The sequence below is a fragment of the Convolutriloba macropyga genome, chromosome 13, assembly GCF_964194025.1.
Source record: "Convolutriloba macropyga chromosome 13, txConMacr16.3, whole genome shotgun sequence".
Lineage (NCBI taxonomy): Eukaryota > Metazoa > Xenacoelomorpha > Acoela > Convolutidae > Convolutriloba > Convolutriloba macropyga.
The window spans coordinates 31,293,647-31,320,581 of NC_134480.1; the positions used below are offsets into that span (position 1 = coordinate 31,293,647).

At 36.7% G+C, this 26,935-nt stretch overlaps 1 protein-coding gene and 1 non-coding gene across 3 annotated transcripts in view; both read left to right on the forward strand.

Annotated features, from left to right (window-relative positions):
- The window catches only part of LOC142351908 (uncharacterized), a 438,132-nt gene that overhangs the window by 387,281 nt on the left and 23,916 nt on the right, over positions 1-26,935 (forward strand). For both annotated transcript variants that reach the window (XR_012760975.1, XM_075404166.1), the window contains exons 6-9: positions 12,263-12,421; positions 14,530-14,645; positions 20,729-20,822; positions 22,315-22,446. Coding sequence is in view for 1 of the 2 variants with exons in the window: in XM_075404166.1 (XP_075260281.1) it covers positions 12,263-12,421; positions 14,530-14,645; positions 20,729-20,822; positions 22,315-22,446 (501 nt within the window). In the remaining variant the exon portion in view is untranslated. The remainder of the gene's footprint in view (positions 1-12,262; positions 12,422-14,529; positions 14,646-20,728; positions 20,823-22,314; positions 22,447-26,935) is intronic.
- Trnat-agu (transfer RNA threonine (anticodon AGU)) lies at positions 21,097-21,169 on the forward strand. Its single transcript has one exon. It is a non-coding gene; the product is annotated as a tRNA-Thr (tRNA).

Sequence of the window (26,935 nt, forward strand, 5' to 3'; positions counted from 1 at the left end):
ACATTTTAAGTTAGCAAGAATCAAAAAAGTTAATGCTTTTGTCAGTCAATTTTTGTTTCATTGTTCGAGAAGCAGAAGATAAATTTCTGTATATAAACAAAAGGGAAGTAATTTAATTTTTCAAACCGTAAATTTGTTCTAATGCATATTGGTTTTTAGGGTAGGCTAGGTTTTTCAAAAAATTTGACGTAGGTTTAGGTCCTGGGCGGATTTGAACCACCGATCTCCTCCTTACGTAACAGCTCTGTAACCACTAAGCCACAGAACCATGGCTTCAATGTTGCAGTCAGCAAAACTCATAAAAGTGAATGCTTTTGAGAGCCAATTTATGTTTCATTTTTCCAGAAGCATGAAAGTTACGTCTGTAAATTAACAAAATTGAAGTAAAAAAGCTTGAAGTTTTTAAAAGCTTGACGAATATTTGATACTGGGAGGCTTTCAACCGCGCTTCTCCCGGTTAGGAGACAGGCGCTTTAATCACTAAGCCAACGACCGTGGAATCACAATTTCGGTATGAAATATTTGAAGGACAGTTTTTTTTAAATTTTCAGGTAAGAGTTATAGGTCTGTATATAAACAAAAGTGAAGTAATTTCTTTTTCCGAAGATGAAATTTTTTTCTAATGCAATTTGGTTTGTAGCAAGGCTAAATGCCTGACGAAGACTAAGTCCTGGGAGGATTTGAACCATGGATCTCCTGTTCCCGAGACAGGAGCTTTAACCTGAACCTGCAGGCTCCCTGTATGTGTTAATCAGAGAGCAAAATACGTTTTGATACCGACATGCTATTCGTTGACTAGCTTGTACCAAACAGCGTTGAATTTTATGCTTGCCTTTTTTAAAAAGAGGCCATCGTTTTAAGGAGAGAGGGTTAAAATTGTTGAGGCAATAAGTGTGCTGTTTGTAAATTTGTTTTGCTTGTTTGTTTTTTTTTCGACGTGTTCTCAATGCATTTTTTTGATCAACATCTTCTCAATTCAATATTTATAAGATTTCTTTACTGAACCTTTATTGGTGCATGTTTTTGAATTTCTATGTAGTCTGAGTTCCAAATTTTCCGATGAGATTCATCGAACCATGTGCAAGCTTTTGCAACTAAAATTATTTACCTAAATTATTTAAATAAAATTATTTACCTTTAAGCGTACCAGTTTTCAATTAGCTGGAATGTTCCATGCTGAGCTGATACATTGTGACTTCTCCTGCTGATTTGTCATGTCATTACAGTATTAGCTAGTCGTTCTATTCAAGAATTTTCTTATTTTCTAAAAAGGACAGGAGATTCTTAACAATGTCCATAAGAAGCAATGATATGTCAGGTTTTCAACCAGAAATGTATTCTTACTTTTTTTTTTATAATTTCTGTCATAATTTATCTGCTGCTATATTCTTCTCCGATGGCTTAACTGTTACGTACATAGATTTTCTTATCGATGAAATCTCTGTTTAGTAGGAAGTTTATTCTTTCAAATGACTCCTATTTGTTTGGGACCGCATCACAATATCACCTTGTCTTCACCAGTCAAAAGCCAGGAATGTTGACAAATTTTGAACCGATATGTAAAGAATCTTGTTTTTCTGAAAACAACTTTGCCTCTAAGAGCAAAGTTTTTCTTGTTAAAGGATTTTTCCAAAAGGTGGGTTTTTTATATGTATATATAATAAATGTAAGGTATGCTTGGTTGGGGAAATCATGGTTGAAATCATTTCTAAGTTCAGTCGATTCTCAGAAAGTTTTCTTGCGATCAGCCTTGTGCCCACAAATCACCATGGTGTCCACGCAATTGATTATTTGCCTTTTGTTTGTTCCCAGAAACCCTCAAATCGGGTCTTCAAAATTTCATCATCATCAACCCACACAATCGGGTTGAACGGAAGAAAAGGTGGTTGAAAAATGTGAGAAAAGGATTTGAAACACTGGCCTCCTTTTTAAAATAAAGACGCTTTAATCACTAAGACCCAAGGCCAAAGACTGCCATCTTCACCACATAAATTAGGCTAGTTGGTGAGATGTAAACCTTTCGGTTGCTTGCATGTTGTTCTATATATATGGGAACAAGTTCTCTAGTCAAAAGATTTTATTGAGTAAAGGTTTTTGTTACAGTTTTTTGATGATTACATATTTGCGGGTAACCGTTTTCAACTTGTTCAAGGACTTGAGTCAAGTTTTCATGCGCTTGACTTGATTGTTTCACAACAAGCTCCAAGCAGAACAAGGGGCCAGCAACACGTTTGGACATGTCGTCGAAGAGCGGGTAACCCAAGTTGCCTAGAAACCGTTACGTGAAAAAAAAACTATAAAAACGTGGCTAATCAGCCAAAACGCGTGCGAGTGCGGAAACGGGGCGAACGAACGTACCGTAAGCCGTTTTTACCTTCACCACACGGTCCATCTCGTCCAGGGTACACCTCCAACACACGCCCAAGAGGCCAAATTCCACGAGGAGTCATGTCTTTCAGGATCCAGACAACATCATTAACTTTAAGTGGCGACTGGTTGTTCTCATTCCATTTTGATCTCTTGAGTAGTGTCGGTAGGTATTCTTTGACAAGTCGCTTCCAGAAGTGGTTCATCATCTGTTGCAGATTTCGCCATGTCCTGAAGCTGGCTGGAGTCTGGCTGTCAAATTTTCCTGGTGGCAGAGAGTTGAATGGACGACTAATCAAGAAGTGGTTAGGTGTGAGAGGCATCTCGTTATCGGGAAGATCAGCGACATTTGTGAGAGGTCTTGAATTCAAGATGGCTTCGCTCTCTGCCAGTATTGTTTGGAATACGTCAAGTGAGAGTCGTTTTGAGCCTAGAATGATCAGCAGCGTTTTTTTCGCTGTCTGTATCAAGCGCTCCCAAACACCGCCAAAGTGGGGGCCATAGGGCGGGTTGAATTTCCAAGTCGTGTTTGTAGCAGCAAGAGCCTTGTAAATTTTGTCGTAGTCAAGGCTCTTTACACTTTTCTTCAGCTCTTCTGACGCTCCGATGAATGTCTTTCCATTATCACTGTACAGCAGTTCTGGTTGACATCGTCTACTGGTGAAACGTCGAAATGCATTTAGGAAAGTACCGGTGTTGAGATCTGGGCAGCTTTCAAGGTGGACTGCTCTCGTGATCAAGCACGTGAAAATCAAACCATAATGTTTTTCAAGATTTCCTTTTGTGTCCTCTATATAAAATGGTCCAAAGAAGTTGACACCACTATTGGAAAACGGGAATTGTGTTGCGGCTGATGGGAAGCGGAAAGCGGGAAGAGGAGCCATGATCGGTTGTATGTTCTCTGCATTAAATCTTCTGCATAAAAAACAGCGAAACTTTATGCTAAGTAGACACTTTCGCAAGCCAAATACGTGGTATCGTTGCTGAACAAACGCTTTGACGGGTTCTGTTCCCTGATGAATGCATATGCGATGAGCGTGTTCTAGGTACAAACGTGTGATTGTGTCTTTCGCATATAGAATAATTGGACACTTTTCTATTTCAAGTGAATCAGGAGCAAATTGAAGTCTTCCACATGAACGGAGTATACCGTTTTGATCGAGGATTGGGTTCAAAGACCATAGTTTGCATTTACTGTGGGGCTTGAGGCCCCTTTTTAGTGATGAAACTGCCGTGTGAAATGAGTTCTCTTGAGAATTTCTGATCAAGTGCTTCCGAGATAGATCAATATCATCGGCTGTGTACTGTTGCTTGCTGTCACGAAGTTTCTTTGCTCTGAACAGTAAGTTAAAGACAGTGGCTAAGGTGAGTAGCATTTTCGTCCAAGACGAAAAATGTTCTGGGTCTATGATTGGCTCTGGAACGTTTGAAGCTGTATGTGCTGTGGTTGCTACGACAGCTGGTTTCGAAGGTACAGCCTGGTTACTGATTTGCTCTCATGATGACAGAAACTCTGGAGGTTGCAACCATTTGAGAGATATTTCACGTGGATCTAGGCCACGAGTGCCATGGTCGGCTGGATTGTTCAATGTGGAAATATGTCTCCATTGTTTTGTTTTGGTTGATGCTGCAATTTCTCTGAGTCGGTTCGCAATATAAACAGGTTGTTTTTTGGAAGATGCAATCCAATCAAGGACTACCTGACTATCAGTCCAGAATTGAGTTTTGTTAATTGCGAAAGAGCTGCAGCTTCGAGTTCAAGTTTGGGTACGCTTGTTTGCTTTAATGGAGCAACTTTACATTTTCCAATCAGGAAACAAGTTTCTGTTATCTCTGAATGGTTGTGTTATTCGCAGGTACGCTACGGCTGCCATTGCAGCTGTTGAGGCATCAACAAATATGTGTAATTCAGCACTACTCTCAGAGTAAAGAAGACTTGTTAGTGTTCTGGTAAGATGTACTTCTGGCATTTCGAAGTATGAATCTAGTATTTTCTGAAGTCTTCTGCGTATTTTTATGGGTAGTGGTTCATCCCACTTTTTCCCAAGTTTCCAAATTTTTTGGAGAAGTATTTCGAAACGGATTGTCAAAGGTGACAGTATGCCGAGGGGGTCAAATATCGAGCATACAAGGCTAAAGATTTTCCTCTGAGTATACTCAATTGCGTCCGTTGAAAAATCTGTTAGCGGTTTCATAATGAGGTTGTCACTTTTCAGATTCCACTTCTGCCCAAGGACTCTGACAATTTCACTTTTTTCTTCAATGTCATGTGTTGGTATGTTTTTCAGAACATCGGGTTCATTAGAAACAAATTTTGTGAGTCGGAAGCCACCTTCCTGGAGACTCTGAATCGTTTGCTGAACTGTTTTAGTGGCATTCGTTACCGTATCATGGGGCTGGATGTAATCATCTATATAAAAGTGACTTTTTACGGCTCTGACTGCTTCGGGATATTTATCTCCCTTTATTTATATTCTCTATTTATCAATAGGGATATTTATTCGTTGATAAATAGGGATATTTATTCTCTATTTATCAACGCAATGATTCAAAACATAAATTGCGCAGGATGGGGAGCAGGTAGCGCCAAAAATTAGTCTTGTAAACTGATACTGTTGGATTTCATCGTCGTTTATCCACAGGAAACGAAGGGCTGACTGGTCAGTTTGGTTGATAGCAATTTGCATGAACATGCCTTCGATGTCCGCGAGGACTGCAATTTGATTTTCACGAAAGCGCATAAGGACTCCTAGTAGGCTATTAAGTAGGTCAGGACCTGTTAACAAGTTGCTGTTTAGTGATTGTCCGCGGAACTTAGAGGCAGCGTTTGCGACGCGCCGAACCTTGCCGGGCTTGTTAGGATTCTCAACTGGGTGTTGTGGGAGATACCAGATTCGATCCGGTGGTGGATTTTGCATCTCAACTGGTTTAACGTAGTTTTTCTCCAAGTCAGTTTGCAGAGTTTTCATATAATTATCACGAACTTGAGGATTACGCTCGAGTCGCCTATTCAAGCTTTTGACTTGACTGAGGGCGGAAAAATAATTATTTTCCAAATTTGAGTTTTCTTTCAAAGGCAATTTAATTTCAAATCTTTGTCCATTGAAATTAATTGAGTCTTTCATTATCTGGAAAAATTTTTGATCAAGAGGAGACGAAGGCTTGCTGTCTGGTTGAATTCCTTTGGATTCAATTCTCCAGAACTGTTGAACTAGTTCGTCTAGCTCGGGTTCGTCCATTCGATTTCTTGAAACTTGACAGACGAAGGCTTTGTTTGGCAGATTGGAGGATTTAGGATGGTTGTTTGTGCAACAATTTTCTTATTCACCGGCTAGTGTCCAACCTAATTTAGTTTTGACACCAAACGGTTGATGTTGATTTCCTTGAATGTCATGAGTGGGATAGGTGAATGCAAAGGCGTTAACACCAAGGAGGGCGCCGATTTTGCCATTGGCAATATAAGGAAAGTGAATATGGCGTAGGTTGTTAAATATATCGCAAATTTGATTCATTTGGAAAACATTTGCGGCACTGACATTTAAAGATGGTGTGCTGTATGCTCGAGAGAGTTCAAAGGAAATTTCTGATGATTTGTAAGGAGTAATGGTGACTGGCTCATTTATTTTAGAGAGAGTCATGTTATTTTCAGTGTTAAGGAACTGAAGAGGAACTGATTGTTGAGATTCGCAAGGAAGCTCAAGATATTCTGAAATGGCATCGAGAACAAAACTAAATTGACTACCAGGATCAATTAAGGCATACGTATCGAAGGCTTTATTTCCTTTCAGAAAGGAAACGGGGATGAGTTGAAGCTGCTCATACCAGTTTTTTGGTGCATCGGGACTGTGGTTGATGCTAAAAGACTGATTGGTACTGCTTCCATTTAGGTTTCGTCTTTGAGGGTTGGTTTGGTTTTGAACGTTGAAGGATTGCCCGTAGCGGCTGTTTGAATTCTTATTCTGCAGGCCTTTTGTCTGAGAATTATTGATCATATTTTCAACCGCTGTCTTGTTGTTTGACGAAACAGTAGGCTGAGGTTTTTGTGCGTTTTCTGTTGAAAAAGCTGCTGTTGGTCGTTTGATTTGTTTTGCTGGGTCATGCAATGTTGTATGATGAAAACCACTGCATACTTGGCATCGTTTAGTTGACGGACATGTCTGTTTGTGGTGTTTATTGCTAAGACAATTTGTACACAAACTGTTTTTACTAACAATGCTGTATCTCTCACTAGGAGGACAAAGCTGGTATTCAGGGCAAACTGCAAGGCTGTGATTACTTTTGCATTTTTCGCAAGATCTGTTTGCGTTGAAACTCTTCGGAGAAGAATTGGTTGACTGCGGCTGCAGACTCTGTTGCAATTGATGCTTTTGGTTCCTGTCCTGATTATCAACTAGAGAGTTTAAAGGTTGTGATGTAAAGTTTCTGTTAGCTGTACCAGCGTTGAAGTTTGAGCTTCCAAACTTTTTCGAATTGGGGAATGTGTTTCTTATGGGGTTTTCCCGGTTAAATTTATCATAAACTTGAGCTTGAAGCTCTAATCACTGTTGGAATTCTGCAAGTGATGGGTCTGAGCGGAACTGAGTGAGACAGTGCTTGGTCCACTTGAGGATGAGGTTGTGTGGAACCTTTTCTTTGGCTTTTTTCAGTAGCGTTGTTGATTGAAGGTCTGCTATAAAACCAAGGTACTGGAATGCCTGAACAAGTCTTTTCAAAAAGGACGAAAAGGCAATAAAACTTTGCTTGTTCTGATGATTGACTTGCCAATTTTCTAGTTGGTTGATAAAGGCATTAACCACGATGGTTCGGTCACCGAAGTGATTTATCAGCTCGTTTAAGGCTGTCTGGTAATACGACGGGTCGCAAGAATACGCGTGTATCAAGTCTATGGCTTTTCCTGACACAGAATTCTGTAGATACGTTATTCGGTGTGTATCTGTGATTGATGTGTTATGGTGGATCATACTGTAGAAAATGTTAATACATTCATGGAAGTGCAGAGGATCTCCATTAAAATTTTGTAACTTTAGTGGAGGTAATTTAATAGAGTGTTTATAATCAAGATTAGTCAATTGTGTAACGGGGTTGAAATTAGCATTTGATGCACTGGCGTGTGAGTTGTTCACAATTAAATTGCTGGGCTCTTTGTTTGAGTGAAAAATTTGGTCTTGTTTTGCGTTGCTCTGTGTCTGTGAGTCAACGAAATTTGGTACATTTGCACCAAAGGGCATTGAAGATGCTGGAAAGTCAGGGGCAGTTTGATTTTGATAATTTTGCAAATTGTTAGGCAAAACTGTTGGTTGTGAGCGAAGTTGAGCCACAGGTTTTTCGTTCGTTTGTTTCTGAGTGTAACTTTGAGTAGGAAGTGATGAAAATTGCATAGCAGTTTTATTAGGAAACTGATTGTGGTTTTGTGGAAACAAACTGTCATTAAGCTGCTGAAACAGTTGAGGATTCTGTTGTTCAGAAGGGAGAACAACATTTTTTTGTTGGGCTACTTTCTCAGCATGCGTGGCATATGTGTACTGCGGATTTTGTAATTGAATGTTTCCCGCAACAACACTTGATTGATTTTTTGTTGGCTGCGGGCAACTATTCGCATTTGTTGGAAATTGAGTGGGGTACTGCCTTCCTGAGTTAAAGTTCTTGCTTGGGCTGCAATCAGTTTCTTGAGCAAAAGCTTGCAATGAATGCTGTTGAATAACAGGATTTGATTTGCCTTTGCTATATCTAGCAATTTGTTCCTTTTGGGTATCATGACAAGCTTGATTTGGTGTTTGAAATATGAATCTATTTTCAGTCACTGGTTTTGAGAAAAAATGCTCAGTAATGCTGACCTTAGGGTTATTTGACGCACAATATTCCGATTTAGCTGTAATACTGTCGCTTGAAATGCTCAGGTTAGTTATAGGCGGCAAAAGGTTTATCAAATGGTTTTCATTTGCTTCACTGTTGTCGATAGTGATCGGGGCTGTGTGGAGAGTGTAGGGTGGCAAGCTTGTTTGGTTATTAGGGTTGATAGTGGCAAATTGAATGTCATCAGTTGCACTATTAAAGACAAGTGTATCATGGGCTTGTGTGAAAGGATTGCGAACGTGGTTATCAGTTCCTGTAAAATTATGTTCTTGCTGACTGATTTCCAAGTTTTGCATTTTTGTTGGTCTTTGGTGAGCGCCAAGAACACGTTCGAAGTTTATTTGTGGAACACTTGACGGTTGAAGAAAAAGTGTTGGTCTTCCTGGTCGAGGTGGGATAGCGGGAGGCTGAATTGGGTTGGCTGGGCTGCTTTTCTGTTGTTCCAGGTTACATGGGAGCTGTTTGTCTTCATTGATGTCTATTGAGACGGGCGTAGATTGGTGAGGACTGGCTCAGTTGACCATCATCGTCCAAAAGATCAACTTGCAACTGTAGTTCGTTAAGACGGTTGATTAGTTTGGTTTGTCTGCTCAGAATTGATGTTGCTGTATTCTGATGAGGCTGCTGCTTCATCACGTTCTGCGACATCTCCTTGAGTTCCTTTTCGTTTGCTCTGGTTCGTTCAATCAGCAGAGACAAGGATCGAAAACTCTTTCTTTGCTGAATGGTTTTTTCCAAAAGGTCGAGCTGGTTTTTCATGGCCATTTCTGTCGCTTTAAACATGTTGATGGCAAATTGGCATTCAGAAGTGATCTGCTTAGACATCTTGCTGCTTGTTGTGTTCTGTTGACCGCGTTTGTTGCTGTTGTAGACGTGACGTTGAAATTCTTTATTGAAGGTAAAAAACGGCTTAAAGAACCGGAGCGACGCAAATTTTGATGTAAAAGTTGTCTAAGGTTTGAATGCTAATGATCCTAGATTTTTCTTGTTCAAAAATTCAGCGACGCAACTTTTCTCAACAACAGATGTCCTAGGGTGTGTGTTTTGCTTGCTAAATCTAGCTTTTTAGCACTAAAAACAAATTTGAAATTTTTTCCGAACGTTCGCGCGCTTTAGTCGACTTTTGTTCAACAGACCCAAATAATTGCTTGTTTTTTATTTAAAAAAACACAAGTTTTGCTTAAATAGCTGGCTTTGACTGTTTCAACTAATGTGTTTGGCTACTCTGATTGACAGGAAACTTGTGCTTTGCTACAATTATGCAGTTGAAACGATATTAGACCAGAACCCGTATAATTGTTACATTAAATTAATTTTTTCTTGTAAAATTTTAAACCTGATAAAAGTTCTCAACAAATAGCTAATGATCCACCACCAGACCTGAGAACTACCGGAAAAATTCACTTATTTCCCTAACCCTAACCGTAAAACCTTAGCGATTAAAATCTGACAGACCTTTCCGTAAATTTATAGGAAGCAAATTTCTTTTTGTTTCTTTTCAAGGAGTTCTTTTTTTGAGGGCTAAAACCTGAGAACTTGTTTTAAATGCGATGCGTGTAGGCAACAAGGGCTACGAGAAGAACACAAAAGGTTGAAGAACTGTAATAAACCTCAAGAAGCTTGAAAACTTTGTAGAAATTGTAACTTTCTTCTTTTCTGAAAACTTTTCTTTTCTCCAACTCTGTGTTAATTTGAGTGATCTCGTAGTGCTTTTAGTGCCCTCCAAAACCATGACACTAGACCAAGTTTTTGCATATGGCTAGATTTTCAAAGAATTGATTGAGATGACGTCTGAGATCTCTTTGTGAAAAGGAATCCGTTTTGATGTTGAAAAAAAAATCAAAGATTGGTAACTTCTGAAACCGTTATTTTTTTCTTCTCAGTATGGTAACGTCTGAAACCATAGGGCTAAGGGACTTCGCAGACGGCAACGTCTGAGACCGTGGACTTCTGCAAAAAATAGGTTTCTTTCAAAAAACAATTTTTGCTCTTTTTTTGTTTTTTGCTGGGTATGGCAAGATTTTTTCAGTTATTTTCGACAAATGAAGTTTTTTTCGCTAATTTCTGTTGAGAACAAAAAACTCACAGGAGAATTTAAGGGACGTTTTTTGGATTTTGATAATTTTCCATAATAGAATGAAGCAGGCAGTTTAAAAAGAACGCTTTTTGATTTTATCTGGCCAAAAACGTTTTTTTTTCGTCAATTTTCGTTTTTTGTAAAAACTGAAGGATGTTATCCAAGTAATGACCTTCTTGGTTCTGTCACAACTAGCTCAAAAGTGACTTTGAACTATGGAATAAAGATTATATAAGAATATCAGGCCAAGAAATTAAAGAAAGTTTTTTGGATTTCTGTTGTCACAAACGAATTTTTCGTCAACTTTCGTTTCTGAATAGTTAATTGAATTTATCCAATTAATGACCTTTCTGGCTCATTAACAACAAGTTCAAAAGTGAGGTTGAACTATTAAAAGTAGACTCTATGACAATATCAGGCTAAAAATTTGATGAACGTTTTTTGAATTTCTGTTTTCAAAAACGTTTTTCTCGACAATTTTCGTTTCTGAATAGCTAATTGAATTTTTACGATTAATCACCTTTCTGGCTCATTAACAACAAGTTCAAAAGTGAGGTTGAACTATTAAAAGTAGACTCTATGACAATATCAGGCTAAAAATTTGATGAACGTTTTTTGAACTTCTGTTTTCAAAAACGTTTTTCTCGACAATTTTCGTTTCTGAATAGCTAATTGAATTTTTACAATTAATGACTTTTCTGGTTCATTAACAATAAGTTCAAAAGTGAGGTTGAACTATTAAAAGTAGACTCTATGACAATATCAGGCTAAAAATTTGATGAACGTTTTTTGAATTTCTGTTTTCAAAAACGTTTTTCTCGACAATTTTCGTTTCTGAATAGCTAATTGAATTTTTACAATTAATGACTTTTCTGGTTCATTAACAATAAGTTCAAAAGTGAGGTTGAACTATTAAAATTGATTCTATAAGAATATCAGGCTAAGAACTTAATGAACGTTTTTTGAATTTCTGTTTTCAAAAAGGTTTTTCTCGACAATTTTCGTTTTTAGGAACAATTTCTTGCACTAAGAAGTTTTCATTGCGTTAAATCAATTTCGGCAAGTATGCATCAAAGAAATTTGCCTAAAAAAGCAGTGAAATTTTGATAAAAATGGATAAATTTCAGGTTTTGTCTTTTTTTCTCTTTTTTGACCTGTAAAAAACACTGATTTTTGGATTGATCTCACCGGGGAACAGTACTTCTGGAGGTGACGTCTGAAACCTCGGGCGATCAGCGACGGTGACGTCTGAAACCGTAGTAGTAAAAAAATCCTCAAGGGGTAACGTCTGACACCCCCCCCCCCCCCCCCCCCCCCAAAAAAAAAATCGTCCTTCTGGGTAGCGTCTGTAACCCAAAAAATTTGGCTCCAAAAGTGTCTTTTTCTTTAGGGCCTTTGTCTTTAGTCTTTTGGTCTTTTCTGTTCTGTATTTCGTGCGTCGCACAGTCTCGGGGCCTCACGTCCTTGCTGTGACAGTTGTTACGTGATGCTTTTGTGTTGTGTCCAGCACAGAATGTAGAACTGTGGGGAGACTCAAGTCCGACGTTTAGGGCCGTGAAGGAAGCTTCTGTCCGGAGAGGTTCACCAATTACTTGTTCTATATATATATATATATATATATATATATATATATATATATATATATATATGGGAACAAGTTCTCTAGTCAAAAGATTTTATTGAGTAAAGGTTTTTGTTACAGTTTTTTGATGATTACATATTTGCGGGTAACCGTTTTCAACTTGTTCAAGGACTTGAGTCAAGTTTTCATGCGCTTGACTTGATTGTTTCACAACACATGTTTTGACCTGTTTGAGATTGTTTCATTTTGCCATGAGGAAGTTTAAAATGTGTCCCAAATAACGATTTGATTTGTTCCTGATTTGAAGTGGTGAGAATTTTGCGATTAACGTAGATTCTATTCTAAGGAATCTAATTAATATTAATATTCGTTCCATTTTGTAGCTGACGAATGATAAAGCGAAATTGGAAGTTAGTGCTGAGCAATGTGTGGGTCTGGAGAAGGAGGTCAAGGAGAAAGATCTCATCATAATGGAACAGACCAAGACACTAGACGATATGAAGGTCACACACAAGGAGCAGATTCAACAACTCAATCAGAAGGTACAATTACTCACATGTGCACACTTAGTTACAATTCTATCTCAGGTGTGGGTACTTTTTTCACATCATTTGATGAGAAAATTGTTTTCTACCTCCCCAGAACTTTGACGGTCGTACACGACAATTAAGTATGGGTTGCGTGACTAAGTTTACATGAAAGTAAGTCAACAAAAATAAACTTCTATGTGCAATTCTGGCATTCGCCGAGAACCACGTCGCGGTGCAAGATGTAAGTCAGAATTTCAAAGTTAATTTTGCAGAGTCACGTGACCGTGCTTGAAACACGCACTCGAAAGTTTTGAAATCTTGCACTGTATATAGAAAAAAATTTTATTAAAGTTTTGCTTTGAGTGTTTCAAGGTTCTAATCTTTTGCGTATGAAATTGTACCCGTATTGGAACAACTGAGATAAAAATCGATTTTATAGCGGTTTTCATTAATAAAATGTTATCAACAAAATCCCTTCTACGGCATCAATCTGGGACCATTTTAACGATTTAAATCCTCTTAAATCCATTTACTTATGTTGAAAAAATGGATTATAGTCGTTTAAAGAACATTTGAAATGGAATTGAATTGAGCTACAAAACTCCTTTAAATAGATTATTATCTTTTTTTTCTATTGTTTCTCCGCTCAGTGAAAACCAATTATATTTTTAATTTTAAATTAACCTTACATTTATTTTGAAAGTTTTAATTTAAAGTTTCAAGTCCATCAGTTTTCCATCAGTTTCAGTCCTTCCGCTCCATGTGATACCTTTTCGACAGCAAGTCCATCGGCTCAACAGGAGCCCAGATGAAGAAACCGAAGATCTGCATCTAAATTAGAGAACAAAATGCTGTAAAACCTTGAAAGTTGTTTTTTGGACCTAATTTTGACTATTTTCCGGCTAATATAGTTGTTTTGCAGACCTGTTTTTGACTATTTTTCGGCTAAAATAGACGTTTTTTCTACCTATTTTTGACTAAATTTTGTATAATTTCTACCATTTTTGGCTAATATAGTCGTTTTTTCGACCTATTTTTGACTAATTTTCGTAACTTTCGGCAATTTTTCGGCTAATATAGCCGTTTTTTCCACCTAATTTGAAGGTGTTGACTTCCTGTTGTCCCGGTTTTTTGGAGATCGTTTGCCTCAAATGAAACATAACTGAATAAATTGAATTGAAACTTAAAAAAAATCCAAATTGAACTAACCGTTATTTGGTCTTTTGGTGATGATGATTTGGGCTGTGATGTAAAAAATCTCAATTTGAATCTGGAAAGAAAACATATTGTAAAACCAAAAAATGAAAAGCCAAATTGAATTGAAATTACATACCTCTGTAAAAGTTTGCCTGAAATCTTGGGCTGTGAAGTGTTTAAATCTCAATTTCAATCTGAAAAGAAAGCATGAAGCCAAAAAATGTAAAGCCAAATTCTTTGGATTGAAATGACAACATCTTTAAAAGACGAAATCAAGCGCGATTATGATGTGTTTTAGCAGTTTTGTTTTCTCAAAGCTAAATTTTCTCAAAGCTTCTTTAAATATACCCCATATATTGGCAAAATGTAGTCTTAGCCTAAGAAAAACTTCATAAAATCGATTGCTTGCTTAAGTTTTACGACCCGGGTAAGTATGGCGTATTTTGCGCACATCAAATCTTTGTCTTTTTTTACTACAATTGATGATAATGGGATTCTGGTGTAAACTTGGTAAGGGAAAGTTTTGCGTGCTGTTACCCTCATGCCATCTATATGAAAAAAAATTGAGAAAGGTTTCATCTCCACTTTTTTGTCGAAGTTCGAAATTCATCATTCCAGACAATGACTTGTAGCGAAAGTCACGAATGATGCGTGAAAAGTATGCCGAATTTATGGTCTTAAGTTTAAAAAGGTGACAACCACAAAGTTCGCTGTCTCCTGAAACTAATATGACGTCTCAGACATATCAGTCCAGTTAAAAACAAATTATAATACATTGAGTTTTTTATTGTATTCAGTTTATTATTGGTCGCTCAGTTGTCATTTTTTTTTTGGGGGGGGGGGGTTGGGTTTATCGTCGGAACTGATTTGAATTGCGTTTGTGCTTCTATCATTAGGAGATAATGTGGTATATTGTTTTCTAGTGTATAGAGACAGTTGAGGAGCACAAATCTCAGAAGATATCTTCAGTTGAAGAGAAAGAGGCAAAGATCAAAGAACTCAAACAGCAAGTGTCTGCCATTCTAGATCAGTCCTCAAAGTGAGTTATACTCTACGGAGCCATTGATTTTTAACACAAGAAAACGGCTGGTGTCAATTAAATATTTTTTAAATTCTCAAGAAGTAACAGGTCCGTTAATAGTTTCAGACAGCCATGAAGATATGTACCCTCGCAATAATTTTGGTTCATTTTACAAATTTTTAATGCTTATAGCGCCAAAGTTAAGTTGAGCGCGGCCTTATTGCGTTATTCGTGTTTTTTTAACTATGCAATCGAAATTCTTTGGATTGTAAAAACTACACGTAACGCAATATAGCCACGCTCAACTTAGCTTTGGAGCTATAAGCATTAAAAATTTGTAAATCGAAGCAAAATTAATGCGACGATTTCAGAAATCAATCGGAAGTCAGATTTGTATGGTTGTTTTAGTCTCACTGGAGAAGTAAAAATGTTAAAAGTTAGCAAACAAAGTAGAATGAGTTTCCTGTTGAATTTTTCGTTCACTTGCGGCCATTGGACTTCTGTAAGCGCTGATTTTTGTCTGCTGATCTGGTTTTTCTTACTACTTTTGTGAAAGATGATACATATGTTATAGTACATAGTAATAGTACAGAGTTGCAATTGTTTGAATTCCTTAATGTACAACTAATCATTTTAAATTGCTCTCAAACGAAGTTTGTAGCAATTACATCAGTCATGTAGTCTTTCCCATTATAGCTCCATTCGCCCAGTTTAGTGGTTATGTAACCTGCAGCCCCCCATAAAAGTAATTATAATATAATGGGGGCTATTATAATAGGAAAGAACCCTTTTTATGCGAATTTTGGATTGACTGATCTTTCATCCTTTTTACTTAAACAGGTAAAACCTGGAAGGCATTAGGTTGGTCAGAAACTCTCATAAAGCCTTAGGCCTCACTAGTCTATGTATGCGATTGATCAAAAATGTTTTGGGAAGACAAATTCATAGCGTGAAGGTTGGTCCTTAATCCTAAGAGTTGGACTCCCACCCACTCACCTCATTTCTCTGTCCTCCCTCCTCTACATAGCAATTTCAAACCCAGCCCTGCACTCTTAGCCCAAACCTCCCCATCCCTCAGGTTTTGCCGCCCGACACTCCCACTGCTCTAATCCACAGAATTACACGCTCTAATGCCGCATCCCTAAGTCCCAGTTGGCTACTAATGAAGCCAATTGATCGCCGGTCGTTTGAGAGCAATTCTTTTGACTTTAGTTGGTTATGTTTGCTTTTGCTTTTGATGCTTTGTTGCTGTTAATTACAGAACAGAACAATACAAATCAAGGCTTAGTAATGACAGTTTCAATTGGCTTCCTAAGTGGTTTCAATGAAACCTGTGTAGTGGTTCTAGTCAAAAGCTCATGGTCGATTTGACTTTAAAGTATTCGCTTTCGAAGTAAATAAGCAGTCGATTATTGAGCTTTGCATTTTTTTCTATCTTTTTTGGTCATCTTTTAGCTTAAGGTCAGCAGAAACAGGTCGCATCAATTTTCTAATGGATTACATTTTAATGTTTACTGTGGGTGGTTTTACATTTTAATTAATGGTTATTCGGCTTTGATACTACAAGTTTTCACAAAAAATTTCGATTTTTTGACGGCATTCCATCTGTGAGTTTTGTTTTCTTGTCCTGTCACGTTATTGACAGGTCAGATATTGCATTATGCGAGTGAAGAAAGAATGCAGCAATGAGAATATCAATTTGTTCAGTGAATAAATTATGGGCTATCATGAGTAGCTAGCATTTTTTTTCAGTCATGCACCAATTATTTTTTAACATTATCAAATAGATATAATTTTTTTCAGTGAATAAATTATGGTTTTCGCGGCTTTGGAACTGTCTCCTATCGGAATTGAATATAGTTTTTTTTACATTTGTCTTTGTTTTGCTTTCTGTTTGTAGTCGTAAAAAATATTTTGGATAATTGCAGCTTTTAGTGGTTTCCAATGGATGAACAAAGTATGTAAGCCGATTTACTGGTTTGCGTTGATTGCTAAAATTTTTAAATGACTTTGAAATCAAATGTTTTACAATATGTAGACTCTTTTTTAATTATGCACTTTGCTGTTATTTTCTGGCTACTTGTTATTTGGTCTCATTAACGCCAGGTCGCATATCACATTGTTGGTGTTGAAGATTGTTAGCGCAATTGAACATATCTAATATTTCTAGCGCATTGCTTATTGCTTTAACGATTTCGACACCGGTATCTAACTGTTTTCATTATTTGAAATTATTTCTTTTCTGGCCGTCTACTTGCTACTGAATCTCATTAAGTACGGGTTCCGTGTTTTTTTTTCTAGTAAAATACAATTTAATTTGTTTAGTTTCGTCTTTATTTGAGGCTATTTTGACTTTGTTGTAAAGTATTGTTTTTTTGAGTTGCAAGTAATTTTCTTTTTTTTTGTACTTCAATTTTTTTCGAACATTATTCGAAAGTTTTCGATCTGTTCCTCATTTGGTAGACAGGACAAAACTGTGGATTAGCGAGATTGGAACATAATCTGGGAACGCACATTAGCGAGCCTACTTGTCTAGTTGATTTTCCTTTGAGGTATATTTTCATCTCCTCAAGATTGGAGATTCTTAAATCAAAAAATATCTACAATTCATCCATTTCTGATTAACTTTTTAAAAACTCCATTTCAAAACAAGTGCAATGAAACAAGTGATTTGAAAAGCTTTAATCTTGTGTTTAGTGGAAATTGAACTGAGCGAAAAATACTTAGAGTCTTATTCAATAGAACAACTTATTCAATAGAAGAATGTAGAAACCTGCTGACAATTAGTACCTATGTACCTAAGAGCTTTCTGAATTTTCAAAAAATCTGCTTTACGGGAAAAGCAGCTATTTCATCATCCTTTTGAGAGCAGGAATTTCGTTCAGTTTTGTTTTGATTTGCTTCTCATGAAGTATATTTCCTTTTCATTGAGAACACTTCGTACAATTTCGTGTAGGTTTTTTTGGCCCACTTCAAGCGCAGAATCTATCATCTGCAAATTGTATTTATTCGTGCGCGGGTTTGACAATTTTAGAAACATAATGGAATATTAAGCTGTTCGACGGCGAAAACTGCCGTTGTTATTAATTGTTTATTGTCTGCAATCACCAAAAAAACGAATAAAGCATAGTTTCTATTTGTTTTCCAATAATTTTAGTTTATTTCTCTTAACCTCAGCAATGACTGCTTTATTGGCATTCTGATTAGGAAACGTTGAATCTGTTTAGTGTTTTCAATTAGTAGCAAATTGTCTTTTAATTAAAGACCGTTTGATGTAGAAAGCGTTACTGATATTTTGAATGCTGACGGCATGGGCTATGAACTTGGTCAATTTTTCCGTTAGCGGTGTCAATAAAAGATGTGTGCTTCCTGATAGCGGCTAAGATTTTCTTTGTGTCTCATTGGAACATTTTTTTTAACTTTTTTTAAATTATTTTCTTACTTTCTACAATTCGTTTTGTTCAAAGATGGTGCATACCTTCCGAGGACTCATAGTGTGGATCGTTAATAAAAAATCTGCCATTTTGTTCAATGAGGATGACATTTTCAACTCTTTTTCAAATAGAAAATAGAAAATTGATTTTTTTCCAGGTATGCACGGTTACTGTTGTTGTTGAACATCAAAGATGTTGTATTAATTGCCCTGGTGGTCAGATTGGATGTTCAATTATTGCGATTGTATTGCAGGTCTTGCCCAGTTATGTTTCTTCTTCTGGTGGTCTGTTCTTTTAAAACTTGTTCACGCAAAACAGCGGAAAAATTTAAAATTTTGAATGAATTTTTCCTGCATGACAGCGCATGTGACGTCATTTTTTCTTTCTTTAGCAAAACAGTTGGTCATTTGCGTGACTAATTTCCGATGTTACGTGACTTACTTCCTTCAACAAAATAGCTTCTGCACTCAAAAACGTATTTTTTAAAAAAAATTGTTCTAGAGTTAGAGAAACTTATTTGTGTAATGATGTAATGAAATTGCCTATAAATTGTTTCTGCGGGACGGATATGAACAAAAAGTGGCGTTTCATTTCAGGGTTGATTAAGTAATTTTTTTGAGTAGTGTAGACAATTTCATCTACTTATTTTTGTATCTTTTCTACGGCAGGCACTTCAAATTCGCAGCTGCATTCGACTTTCTGCTGGCAATATCCCTTTTTTCCTTTTTGTAATTGACTACGGCCGAACGTCTGCATATATCATTTTCATCATGCTGGTCTTATTTCTGCAATTTTTATTTGCTCTTAATCAAAGTTTTTGACAATGTTTTTAGTCCCGTTTATCTTTAACTGTACAACTCACTGAAGCTATTGAGAAGAGATAGAAGCTTTACATGAGGGTCAGTTCCGGGTGGTTTAAAGCTCCTCACTGCCCTCCTCACTGCAGAAGCATCAAATGGGCTCCCTACGCAGAGCTAATGTCCATCAAAAACATCCCCTTGCATGTAATTTGGGATAAAAAGTCTTTAGCGTCGGTTGGTTTCGTTTTTCCTTGTTGCTCCATTGCTTCTTTGGTACCAAGCAATTTTTCTCTTTGAATTTTAAGAAAAAATTGTGTTAACTTGTGAATTTTTTCTTATCCCTCTTACAGATTTTTTTGCTTTGTTTCCAATATCCAGATATTTTTGTGCTTATTTTGGCTCGCCCGCATTTGTTTGAGCATTGAAGTTTCTCCGATTACTCGAAATTTTGTTTTTCATTTGTAGTTGTACATGTACAAAAATGAAGAAGTAACTAGGTTTTTGGTTTTGTTTATTACTTTAGTTAAATTTTCGTTTTATTTCAATTAAGATAGTCTGTTCTCTTCTTTGATGCCCACTGCCATCAGAAACTAGTTATTGGGCAGGCTCTTTTTTGGCAAAATTATCTTCGAGTCTTTTTCGGAATTCTTCCGGCTATGTTTTTTTTGATAAGTGAGAGAGCAGGAAAACCGGAAGTTCTGGGAGCAAATAAAGTTTCAAAAAGTTGACTCAGTGAACAAATTCGCAGAGCAGAGAAAAAAGCAAGTAGGTCTTTTGTTCAGAGCCTTTTTTTTGAAACAGAGCGAGAAATGTAGGTGTGAAAAAAATTTCGCTAAGCGAGCAAATTTTTTTGTTTGTTCACATGCGGCTTTTTCAAGCTGTTTTTTTTTGTATTTTGAAACTTCTAATTCGTCTAAAAGGTTAATTCAGCCTAAAGTTATGGTTTTCAGGTTTTTTTGGTAGCGTTTAAAGGTTTTTGGTAACTAAAGGAAGTCTTACGCTAACTTAGATGTTTTTCATATGATTCTACCAATTTATGGCTATTTTAGTGATTTTTGGCCCATTTTTTTATTGCTTTTACTTGTAACTGAATGTAGGCTTAATGCTCGAAATTAGAGTTGTATTTTTGTGCTTTTTGGGGTTTTTCCAAACTTGTGTGAGCAATGAAGTTGTCTCGATCACTTGAAATATTGTTTTCCCTTTGGTATTTGTACTTGTACATATGGAAAAGTAATTGAATGTTTCTTTTTCGGTTTAATTTACTTTATAAATAATTTTCTTTTTTTTTTCACTTGATAAGTGTTTTTTCTCTTCTTTGATTCTGACTGCCATCGGAAACTAGTTATTCGACAGGTTGCTGTTTGGCGAAGACATCTGCGAGTCTTTTCTGGAAGTCTACCGGCTTTGTTTTTAATTCGCTTTACCTTTTGATCAGGTTTTTCGTTTTACATAATTCACGGTTTTCTCGTTTGACTTCTGACTTACCTCACTCACTGTTTCAACTGAATGGATTTAAATTCTTTCACGTATCGAATCACGCAATGTTGTGAATACGGTCAAAGTGAGAAGAGCAAAATCAAAAGAAACGGGATGAACATATAAAGATTGGTCATTAAGTCAAAATGCATTAGGTTATCAAAGTTCATTAAAGTGATTGCTAGCTGGAATTAGTATTAAGCTTAATAGCTTTCAGTTTTGTAGCTGAATTAAGTGTAATTTTAGAATGTAACCGAATGTGCAGAATTTGCCCACCAAATAAGAAAAATTCGGCAGTTGGAAAAATTCTGTCAATTTCTATTGCCTTTTTTTTCTGTTTCAATCCCATGTGTCAAGCGGGTCAACGGCAATTTTCCGGCTATGTTTTCAGTGTGCGATCAGACCAACTGATGGAGCTGAGAGATGCTTTAGTGAAGTCGAAGAGAGAGTGCAAACAACTTCAGAGGGAAGTCCAGCATTACAAGGCAAGGAAACAATTGATACTGTGGCTTATTTGAACCAAGTCATAACAAATTTGTTCTTTCTCAAATAATAAGTATATTTGTGCTATTTGTTTTTATGGGATAATGGCTTGTATATGTTCACGCAAAATTGGAATGGGAAGTTGTTATTGTGCTGACGTCAGATGCTATTGTGCAGATGTTGTGCTAATCGACTCAATGGCTCTTGTTGGCTTATATCCACACAGATCTTGATCTTGAAGTTCGAAACATCTTTGCTAACGCGGGGAGATCCTATGGTCCTGTGGCTTAGCGGTTAAAGCGCCTGTCTAGTAAACAGGAGATCGGTGGTTCAAATCCGCCCAGGACCTTTATTTCGCCAGAGACTTCAATAACGTAGCTCTAAATAACAATCAAAATTGATCGGACATACCCCCACCACCACCACCGTCAATCATTTTACGGCGCGCAAACTGTTTAAACGTCAGACCAACCATATCGAAAACCTGATAGTTATGTAAATTTACTTTTGCTCACTCAAATATAGGGGATATTTCGATTAGTATGGTCAACTAATGTGAATGAACTCCAGTGAAAGACTATTCGGATCTTCTCCGTTTGTGCCCCCCGCCCCCCAGTACGTTATGCTCCCCCCAATTACACAGCACGTGCTATTACATAGTAAATCAATATGTAAAAATATGGTACGTGCGTCTGTGGGGCGCAAATAATATGCACCCACTAAGCTGGAGGGCACAAACGGAAAAGATCCGACAACTCATATTTTCCTCTTGCCTCACTCACTCAGTCAATGTCCGGTTCAAAAAATGGGATTTACTGAGACTCCTCATGAACGAAGAAGAGTGATAGTTGCTATTATTTGAGCACCCGATGGAAGATCTATTCTTCAAATTGAGCTCTGGTATATAAGATCCAATAGTTGTGTAAATTGAATGCTTTTATTTGAAGTACAGCTGAAGCAAAAGTAATGGTTATGTGACTCTGCTTGAAGTCACTGAGAACGTGTGGCGTTTATCGAGAACCGCGAAGCGGTTCGAGATATTAAGCCAGAATTTCGAAGTGACTTCAAGCAGAGTCACGTAACCATGCTTAAAACTCGAAACGCGCACGTTTTAAAATGACGAAAGCCAACGGAAGTCAACTTCAGGCATTTTAACTTCTGGCACTGCAGACTTTCGGCATTTTAAAATGTGCACGTGAGTGTTTTAAAAGAATTGAAAGAATGATTACACCCTGATAGGAAACATTGAAACATTCAATATTTCCAAGGTCCGTCTGGTCCATAACCAGACTTGGGTCGCTGACTTCATCCTTGGAGACCTTTGCGCGGGTATCTTGACAAGATAACTAAAAAGATTAAGGTCTTTCTCATTAGTGGAGCGACCCCCCCCCCCCCCCACCACCCCTCCAAACTTAGTGGGCATACGTATAGCACCCATATATCTTTCTTATGCGTTGACATGTAGGTTGCTTCTGAACTATAGTATTTTTACAGGATTCGTGTCCGAGTTGTATAGAGTTGCGGACGACATTGCAAAAGTCCAATGAGGAGATAGAGAGTTTGAAAGAGACTGAAGATCAACTCAAGACAGAGATAGAAGATCTGCGGCATAAACTGCAACTTCAGGTAACTTACATACTACTAATAAATTGTTTTCAAGTTGGTTGGAAGCATTACTGTATTAACAAAGTCACAACAGAAGCAAGAACCACTTTCTAGGTTACCAAAAAGTCCTCACGGTCCTAGCTGCGTATAATGCCCAGTAGCAGCATTAAATCTTTGAAAAATCCTATCTTTGGATCCTATCTTATCTCGGAATCGTGGCAGATCTTATCTCTGGGTCTTATCCGATCTTTTCTCTAGATCATATCCGATCTTATATCTAGATCTTATCCGATCTTATATCCAGATCATATCCGATCTTGTCCTTGGATCGTATCCGATCTTCTCCCTGGATCTTATCCCAGTCCGTCTCTGGATCTTATTTATCGAACCGACAGAGCTTCTACGGTCTCATAAGATAATACTTTTTGGCCTATAACGTACCACATCTGACAAAAATCGAGAAATATTCCGGAATTACAGATGATAGTCTTCCTCACATTAGCATATTTCTTGCTTGAAAACTGCCGGTTATGTTTGTTATACGTATGAATATTATAATACACACAACCACACTGAAACAAAACAATGAATGATAAACAAAAATGTAACTTTACGAATGGAAAAATACCCCTATTTCATGTTTTGGAAAGGTTTGTGATAAATTTTTGGATCTGGCCTTCATTTGTTGTTCTTTTTGTCCGCTTTTCACATAATGAAAATGCGAATGGTTGTTTTATTACTTCTAAAGTCACATTTTTGTTGTGCGTAAGGATTTTAGTTTTAATAATTATATTAGTCCTGTGATATTTTTTCGTGCAACTTCTTGCTTGACCTATTTTTCGTCTGATCCATTTGACTTTTTGTCCTCAAAAAGGGGGTAAACAGGTAAAGACCACAGGGAACTAGGTTCTCTTAGAGTTTTGTGTTCCCCCGGTCTCCAAGTATGCGATTCACTGCAGCAGTTTAAGAGACATAAATTCAGTTTTAGTTTGAACCTGTTTTAGTTTAACCCCTTCCTCTTTATCCGCCCCCTTAACTCCCCCTCGGTCCCTCATTTCCTATCAGCACTCCACTACCCCCATTTCACCTCATTCCAACTGCGACCCCGAACACTCGCCCCCAACCACGGCGACAACAAAATTTCAGTTTTTTCTATTTTTCTTTGTCTACTACTGACTTCCACATGTTTTTTGTATTGTGTACTCAAGCCAAGTACACTTAGTGTCAAAATTTATATCAAGGGCTTTTCAATTGGTTGTTTTTGAAATTCCAGTTTCTCGAAAAAGATTTTAAAAAATGTTTTTTTAAATTTTTGTTTATATTCGCAAATATGGGATCATTAGCTTTGTTAATGGTCATGGTTTGAAGTTGGTGGTAAATTGTTGTTGTGAGGTCCGTGTCATTTTTAATTCAATTCGTAAGACTGTAATTGAGGACTTTGCTTGCTATGTTTTAATCTTCGTTGAATGAAAATTTCGCTTTACCTTAAGTCACAGCTTGTTCAACATTTTGCGTGAATTCTTTGACTTGCCCAGGTTAGTTTTATTTTTTCGTTGATTCTGCTCAAAGTGCTTTTAAACAGCAGTTGCTCTGTAAAACAACCTGAAACAAACAGAGTCGTAAAAAAGAAATCAAGAAAAGAGATAAACCCATAAACCCAATTTTGGATGCCCACTAATTGAACTTTGTTCTTATAAGTATTAGTTACCATCTCTAATGACTACTGGTATTAATACTAGACCTGTATAAACTCACTAAAAAATTGGAATATGTCTAACTGCGCGATGACATCCAAGTAAATTGCACTTATGTATCAAAAAACATGTTTATACAAAAAATTCTTTTTTCTGTTCTTTCAAACTCAATCGGGATTATGGAGTTCAATGGCGGCTTGCATGCAATCTATCAGGTATGTTTAACACTGTAGAATACTGGTCAATAAATAGCCTCTATTGTGTTCCTTATTAATGACTCTCAAACAAAGTTTGTAGCGGTTGTGTTAGTTCTGTGGTCTTTTTTATGAGATTTTTCACTTGACAGATTTTTTGTTTGACCCTTTTGACTTCAAAATTTTGACCCTATCGTCTTCAAAATCGGGAGAAACAGGTAATGCGCGTATGGCTTTGAACGCTTTCGATGTCTTTTAATTTCTAAGTCAGTAAATTTTGTGGGGCCATATCAAAAATCCTATTCATTTTGTTTTAATGTGACTCAGAAACATCATTTAGCTAGAGTTTTCTCTTCTTTGCTATTGAATTTTTTTCAAGCTTCCTCGTTCGCTCAGTGGGTTTTCGTGGCTTTTATATAGCAATAACTTTTCCAATTGACCATTTGTGGTTTTGTTTTGTCTTTTCATGACAAACTGATGAATCATCATCTTTTAAAAATTGATGGGTTACACTGGGGTTTCTATAATTTGCAGGAGCTCACTCTGTTCGTGTGAGCGCTCTCAGATTCAATTAATTCTATAACCATATGGTCATTTTAATAGCCGCGAAGCGATAGCGGCTATTATTGGGACATCGTGGTTGTTTACAATTCAAAGAATTTGAATTGTATTGGTGCGCTGTCTTTTTTTAGATCTAATCACGGTTTTTTTCGACTTTTTCGCGTCAATGACAAGTCAAATTAGAGTGGTGATTTTGGTCACACTGAAGTAGTAAAGGGAGCGATTAATCGAGTAGGTTTGAGGCGTGGCTTTTTTCAACACAACTTTAAAGTGGAGTGAGAAATTGGTGTTTGAACAATCTGGCGGTTTTTGAGATGAATTTTTTTTCAGGTGCGTCAATTTGACTTCTGTTTTCAGAGTTTCCTGTCCTTCAGTGCGTTTAAGAGGGTACATATGCGTTCTGAATCTGCCTATTTGCTTTTGATTGAATTCATTAAGGGGCAGCTCAAACTTTTTATGACTTTGCCACTATTTGTTGTCATAAAATATTAGTGAATTTTAGATTTTGCCCACTTTTTTAGAATTATCTGTTGTCTGATTCACTTAGTATCTTCAATGACATGTCTCATTGGTTGAGTCGTAAAAGAATCCAATTAATGGCTCGAGAGAAGAGCTAGTGATTTTCATCACTTAAACACTACTTTTTCTTAAAAAATGTGAGGGAATTTTTCAGTTCTGCAGGTATTTATTGTACTTTTTTGATGTCGTATCATTTAATCTCGTCGGGAACAGGTATCTGATGCTGCTAATAGCGGTTGAATTTATCGATTTGTTCGTTTTTTTTTCAAATTTAGCGTTTTCTACTACTTTGACACTAATTGTTTTCCAAAATAATTATCGAATTTTTGAGTTTTGCGTTTTTTTTATTTCCACTTCGTCGTCTTAACTCTTAGTCTCATTATTGACAGGTCTCATTGGTTGCTAGAAAAACTTCAATTAAAGCAATTCATTTCAATACAGAGCTATTGCTATTTTAACTTATACGCTGGTTCGTTTTTTAAAAAAAAATCTTAGCGATTTCTTTAGTTTTGCTAGTATTGGTTGTACTTATTGCTGTCTCATCACTTAATATCATTGATGACCAGTCTCAGCGGTGGTCATTGAGGACTAAATTAATTGATGTAATTGTATCCTTCAGTGGCTGTTGCGCTCCGTGACTTTTTTACTATGTGTTTTCAAAAAATTCAGCGAATTTTATTTCGATTTTTTTGATATTTTTGTCGTTTCATTTATTTTTATTAGTGAGTGTACTCATCGACATTTAATGACAGGTTGCTAAGGAGAAATAGAGGAATATAGTTGGCAGTTTAAGTTCATAGCAGTTGTTTTTGATATTGATCCTGTCTTTTCGAAAAATATAAGTTGTTTTTTAGTCGTGCTTGTTTTTGTTGTTCTTGTGTTATTTTTTTGCTAGTCTCATTACTATCAGCTCTCATTTGTCGTTAAAAGCGGACAAAATTATTGTCAGGTCATAAAATAATACTTTTAATCGTTTTCACGACTTGTCCTGCTATATTTTTACAATTCAAAGAATTTGAATGGTATTGGGGGCGCTGCCTTTTTTTAAAGATCTGTTCACACATTTTCATGATTTTTGAAGTCAAATTGGAGTAGTGATTTTGGTCACGCCGAAACAAGAAATGGAGCGAAAAAGCGAGTGGTTTTGCGGCGTGAAATTTTTTCGCTCTAAATTTAAAGTAGAGTGAGAAAATGGTGTTTGAACAAAAATTCGCTTTCTCGCTAGTGGTTTTTTGTTCACATGCGGCAATTTCACTTTGATTTTTACTCTTTTTTCGATTTTTTGGATCGGATTTTTTTCTAAATGGTTTTCCCAATCCATTCATAGTTCATTCTAAACCTCGTTTTTTTAGAATAATATTGACATTCTCGCTAGTGATTTTTTGTTCTCCCTAGTGGTATTTTCACATTGATTTTTTTGTTTTTGTTTTTTTGATCTGGTTTTTGTAGAAATGGTTTTCCCGATTCACTCATAGTCCGTTCTAGGTCTAATTTTTTGTTTAGTCAATGAAAATTTTTTGAATTGTAGGTCAGGACTTGTCC